Source organism: Lutra lutra, chromosome 16 (assembly GCF_902655055.1).
Source record: "Lutra lutra chromosome 16, mLutLut1.2, whole genome shotgun sequence".
NCBI classification, from domain to species: domain Eukaryota; kingdom Metazoa; phylum Chordata; class Mammalia; order Carnivora; family Mustelidae; genus Lutra; species Lutra lutra.
This window is the reverse complement of record NC_062293.1, coordinates 20,948,911-20,955,041: the sequence shown is the minus strand read 5'-3', so window position 1 is coordinate 20,955,041 and position 6,131 is coordinate 20,948,911. Positions and strand designations below refer to the sequence as shown.

The 6,131-nt window shown below is 47.5% G+C and overlaps 1 protein-coding gene across 1 annotated transcript; it reads right to left on the bottom strand.

The window, feature by feature from the left end:
- Nucleotides 1–111: 111 nt before the first annotated feature.
- Nucleotides 112–1,782, bottom strand: LOC125086669 (keratin-associated protein 16-1). The gene is made up of 2 exons (XM_047706018.1): nucleotides 1,591–1,782; nucleotides 112–1,482 (listed from the first exon to the last, which is right to left on the bottom strand). Exons 1-2 carry the CDS (start codon nucleotides 1,780–1,782, stop codon nucleotides 112–114), a joined length of 1,563 nt encoding a protein of 520 aa, XP_047561974.1.
- Between the last annotated feature and the right edge of the window lie 4,349 nt (nucleotides 1,783–6,131).

Genomic DNA, 6,131 nt, shown 5'->3' with positions numbered 1-6,131 from the left:
GCGAGTGATGGTGCAGAAAGTTTTTAAGTCATTGTGATCTTTGGGGAGGGTAGTTAAGGTTTCTTTCTAGCTGGAGGTTTGCTTTGCAGGAATCGGTGGGGTGAGGCCAGATCAGTGGTCAGCAGGCTTGGTGGCAGTTGGCGAGCTGGCTACAGCCTCACGGGTGGTTGGGCTGGTGGGTTTGGCCTCACTGGGTTGGCAGGGACTGGCATGTGAGACCTCGGCCTTGCAGGACGTTGAGTCAGTGCAATCTGGTTGGCTAGAAGTAGATTTTTTGCAATCCCGTTTACAGGAGTCAGCACAAGACAGACGGGAGGAGATTGGACGGTAAGAGAGAGAAGTGACATAGGCCGGACGGCGCAGGATGGAGTAGCATGGGCGGTAGCAGGCAGGGCGATAGGAGATGGATGTCACATATGGCTGCCTGTAAGTGATGGGTCCAGAGCAGATTGGGCGACAGAATGGGCGGTAAGAAACCGAAGGGGTGCAAGGCGGTTTGCAGGAGCTGGGTATGTAGAAAGTCCGAGAGCAAGTTGGTTGGCAGATGGCAGATGCAGAAGACCCCGGGCGGCAGCAGAGAGGTTGGCAGGAGGTAGATGGGCAGGAAACAGGCTCACGGCAGATGGACCGGCAACGCTTAACTATGTAGCAGTTAGGTTGACATGGACTGGGCACACAGATACTTGCTGAACAAGGACTGGGCTCAGAGCAGATGGATTGGCAGATGCTGGAGAAGCAACAAGAGGGTTCTTGGCAAGTGCTGGAGACGCAGGGTGGCTCACAAGGGCTTGGAACACAGCAGATAGGGCGAAGACAGACCGGCTCACAGACCAGAGCCACACAGGGAGCCGGCTGACAGTTGCTGGGCTCTGAGCAAGATGGCTCACGAGGACTGGGGTCACAGCAAACAGCCTGGCAGCTATTAGCCACAGAGCAGACAGACGGACAGCAGCTAGGAGTGGGGCAGACTGGCTGACAGCAGGTGGGCTCACAGACCACTGGTTGGCAGGAACTAGGCACAGTGCAGACAGCTGAACAGCAGCTGGGCTCACAGATGACTGGCTGGCAGCAGCTGGGTTTGCATATGATGGACTGGCAGGGAGCGGGTACACAGAGAACTGGCTGGCAGGAAGGGGCCTCAGAGCACACAGGTTGGCAGCAACTGCTCACTGAGCAAGAAGGCTCACAAATGGTGGCTTCACAGCACACAGGCTGGGCACAGCTGCTCACGGCACAGGCGGGCTCACAGATGGTGGCTTCACAACACACAGGTTGGGCACAGCTGCTCACGGCACAGGCAGGCTCACAGATGGTGGCTTCACAACACACAGGTTGGGCACAGCTGCTCACGGCACAGGCGGGCTCACAGATGGTAGCTTCACAGCACACAGGTTGGGCACAGCTGCTCCCGGCACAGGAGGGCTCACAGATGGTAGCTTCACAACACACAGGTTGGGCACAGCTGCTCACAGCACAGGAGGGCTCACAGATGGTGGCTTCACAACACACAGGTTGGGCACAGCTGCTTACAGCACAGGCGGGCTCACAGATGGTGGCTTCACAGCACACAGGTTGGGCATAGCTGCTCACAGAACAAGAGGGCTGACAGCACTGTGGGCCACAGCTAGATGATCCGCAGCTACCTTCACAAGTCACCAGTTGCCATGTCTGGCTCCGGCAGGAACTGGGCAAGCAGACAGGCCCTCCACAGCTCACTTCAGTGGAGCAGAGAGAGATGCCTGGCACGGACGGGCATTTCCTAGAACAGCAGTTTCCAGACATGGTGGAGGTGCCTCTGCTCCCTTGTGAGTGCTGAGAGGGGTACTGCCTGACTGGGACAGCTCTCTGAGGCCCTCACTTTTATACCCCCCTCACTGACATGTGCTGTTTGGAACCTCTGCATCTTTTCCTCATTGCTGTTTGAGCAGTTTTCAGAGGAACATCTTATTATATCAAGGTTTGTTGATCTGGAAGTTGTTTATCTACCCATCAAGAAGCGTTTGTTTATTGACTTGCTAAATTTGGAATCCTTGGAGCAACAGGTCATCTTCGAATAAGCATCATTGCCTTCAAACTGGATTATCTGTGTTTCTGAGCATCATGAACAGAAAGGAACTTATAATTTGTCCATCTTCTAGTCCTCTGCACCAGGTTCTCTAGGGGACACAGATGTGCCTACATGAATAGGACCCACTCACCCATTCCCACAGGTCTCACTCTCTGGTGGGCAGACACGCATTCAGGTAAACTCATTGCAATGCTATGGTAAAGTCAACAATAGACATATAGGGATTAATAGAGGGGAGCAGTGGTGAGCTCTGTGGGAGAGGGGCTGTCTGGGCTGGATTTTAAATGACTGCACTTTACAACAATAGTCTTTTTTTTAAGATTTTATTTATTTATTTGACAGAGAGATCACAAGTAGGCAGAGAGGCAGACAGAGAGAGAGGGGGAAGCAGGCTCCCCGCTGAGCAGAGAACCCGATGCGGGGCTCGATCCCAGGATTCTGAGATCATGACCTGAGCCGAAGGCAGAGGCTTAACCCACTGAGCCACCCAGGCGCCCCTACAGCAATAGTCTTATTTAAAACCATCAGCAATCCTCTGATATAGGAATTCATCTCCCCCCCCACCATTATAGGTAAAAAAGAGGAAAGAAAAGGTAGGAATCAGAAAGTTTAAGTCACTTGCTAACAATCCCACCCCACTTGCCCCCTAATCTAGGCTGCCCTCCTTCCTCCTCACCATTCTGTCTAGTCTGACATTTCTTATCAAGGACTTTATCAAAAAAAGACTTTATCAAAGCCACATGTCATAGGCTCAGCCCACTGTGTTGTCCTCCATCCTATTCTATGAACAACCCTGCCCCAGACCACTGGTTCTACCTGTGCCCAGAAAGCACTTGACCCAGACTCTCAGCTTCTCCTCCTTATTTTCCTTCCATCCACCCACACCTCAAGCATTCAGTGGCCCTCAAGAATCCCTCTTGATTTTGGTGATTTTAATAGCTTTTAAAACAAAGACACCTCCAAGACCCAAAGGATAAAGAAGAAAGACAAGACAAGTTTTTTGCAAAAACTTTGTGATCAAAAGCAAAGAACACAAATGCTTTCTCAAAGCATGTCAATGCTACAGACATGAGATGAAAAATGTACCCTAGGTTTCTGAACACCAAGGCCTAACATCCTTGCTCAGTATAGGGCTGTCTCCACTATGTGCTTTAAACATCAATGCAAATGCAGTTCTCCTTTAGAAAAGCTGAACCATTATGCCATCTATTCATCTCAGCCTTCATTCATTAATTTATGCAATCACTCACTCAATTTCTCTTTCAATCATTCATTCAATTCAACCATCATTTGGTTCTGTGCAAGGGTTACAAAAAGAATGAGCCACAATTCCTGTCTCAAGGAGGCCAAGTTTAGGAGAGAAATAGACCCATCCATAGGCAATTATGGTACGGTATATGTACAAGTGCTATGACAGATGGATGCCTGGGGTCCTATGGACGCATGCAGGGGAAACACCAACATGGTTTTTAGGAAATTAAGAAAGTCTTCTCAAAAGCATGATACAACTGGGGAGCAGTAAATGGTTCCATAGCCAGGATGAAAGATATAAGGGACAGGAAGGAATAGCAATGGGACTTGAAGGATACTGGGTACTCAATCACGAAAGGCCTTGTGGACCATGGTAAGTAGTTAGATTTTACACTGGCACCTGGGTGTTTTAAACAGGGGAGTGACTTGGCCATGTTTGCCTTGGAAAGGCCTCCCTGGCTGTGGTGCAGAGATGGGAGAAGGAGGGCAAGTCTGGAACCAGGGAGACCATTAGGTGTCTGGGGCAATTACTCAAAATCTTCATAGTGACAACCTGAACTGGGCAGTGCCTTGGGCCTGGAGCAATATGAGAGGTTGTAAAGAGCCAGAATCAATAGAGCTAGTGGTTGAAAGTGGAAGATTAGAAACAAGAAGTGAAATCCTTGAGGTGTAGCTCTCAAGACAGTTGGAAAAGAAGACTTTGGGACAACTTTGCAGAGGGCAAAGCAGAGAAGAAGCCCCCAAGATCCTGATCTCCACCTTTCCAGTTCTTCTCCATGCACTTTTTCTTCTGCAGCTAAGCCAGCAATGAAATTCACATGGAGAGGGCCTTCCTCCCACTAGTCCCTTATAAACTCTCTCAGCTGAGAAATTCAACATGGCATCATCTGTATGCTGGAATGTCATCTCAAAGAATCTTTCCCTGCTACATGGAATAAATATATGTACACTCAAAAATTTATACATGAATGTTCATAGTAGCTTTCTTCATAATAGCCAAAAACTGGAGACAACCCAAATTTCCATCAGTAGATGAATATTTTTTTATGAACTTTATTCATACAATGTAATATTATTTAACAAAAAGGGATGAACTGTTGATATCTGACACAAGGATGAATATAAATAATGTTATCCTAAGTGGAAAAGAGATCGCACTGAATGATTTCATCTACATGAGATTCTAGAAATGGTGAAATATAGTGATATAAAGATCGATGGTTGACTGAGGCTGGGATCAGAGATGGGGAGGATTGCCTGCAAATGGGGCACTGGAGAATATGAGGGATGATGGCAAGTTCTATATCTTGAGTGCTGTGGTGGTTACTTAAGTATATACAATTGTCAAATCTCATCAAACTGTCCCTTACAATTGTGTGTACTTTATTATATACAAAATATACCTTAATACAGTTGGCTTATAAAAAACAAATATTTCAAAGGCAAAAACATAAAAATAGTGTAATCCCAGTTTTATTTGTAAATATGCTTAGAAAGGAGTCTGGAAACACCTATGTCAGTAATAGATGCTGAAGCTGACGTTGAGAATCCAGGTGGCTGTTATTTCTTCTTCATATTTTTCTGTATTTTTCCCATGTTTTTAGAGATCATTGCCATGCTTATAATCAAAAAATACACTTTTGGGGCGCCTGGGCAGCTCAGTGAGTTAAGCCTCTGCCTTCGGCTCAGGTCATGGTCTCAGGGTCCTGGAATCAAGCCCCGCATCAGGCTCTCTGCCTGGCAGGGAGCCTGCTTCCCCCTCTCTCTCTGCCTGCCTCTCTGCCTACTTGTGATCTCTGTCAAATAAATAAATAAACTCTTTAAAAAAATCATGTTCAGCCAGAAGTTGAATCAACTATCCTGAATTTTCACCTTCCGGCCAGACTCACGCACACCTGGTTTAGGCCCCACCTGGCAGATGAACACTCACCTCTCTCATCCCTGGGACCCAAAGAGAAGAAATACAGCTGGTTTCAGGACAAGAAAACCTAACCCAGAAGAAGGAGACTTTGCCAAAGCATTTGGCTAGAAGAAAAAACTGGAATTCCCATAACATCCATAAGCACTGTGTTCACGAAGTTCTGCCAGAGGAACCTCTTCCATTCCAAATCAAGCTTGTTTTACCAAAGCCTCTTCCCAACTTTGCCAGAAAGTTCTGACCAAACCTGGAGCCCTCCTGCAGAACCATTCTAGGAGAGCTATACTGCTGAAGAAAGCCATGCCCCTTACTCAAGATTAAATCTTGGCCAGCCTCAGCATTTTCCCATTTACTGCATTTTAAAAATACAGGTTCCCAAGGCAGCCACGCTGGAGCTAATGGATAAGATCTCTAGGGGTGCCTGGGTGGCTCAGTGGGTTAAGCCTCTGCCTTCGGCTCAGGTCATGATCCCAGAACCCTGGGATTGAGCCCCACATTAGGCTCTCTGCTCAGCCTCCCTGCCTGCCTCCCTGCCTACATGTGATCTCTGTCAAATAAGTAAATAAAATCTTTTTTTAAAAAAATCTCTAATGGTGAAGCCTAAGAATCTGTATTTTTAAAACCTCCCCAAGTGAATCTCATGCAGACCATGGAAGCTTTAGTCTACATCTGGGGTTCTTATTTAAAACAAAATTGTCAAGCTACAGCCCTGGGGGTGGGCTTCAGAATCTCCATTTTAACTGGCCTCCAGGTGATTCCGATGCGAGGGGACTCTGGTCCACAAACCATATTTCAAAAACCCAATTGTGGATGCCAGAGTAAATTTTCCTGGCCCAGTGCCCAGGAGGGAGCCAAGGAAGAGGCGGGAGAACTAATTTGGTTATGCCAGCAAGC

Excerpts from the sequence above, each read along its gene's own strand:
- LOC125086669 (XM_047706018.1), bottom strand. The coding sequence starts at position 1,782 with ATGTCTGGAAACTGCTGTTCTAGGAAATGCCCGTCCGTGCCAGGCATC. Across the intron at positions 1,483-1,590 it reads GCTGTCAGCCCTCTTGTTCT|CCCTCCTGTGCTGTGAGCAG; the intron begins GTGAGCAGCTAT and ends ACCATCTGTGAG.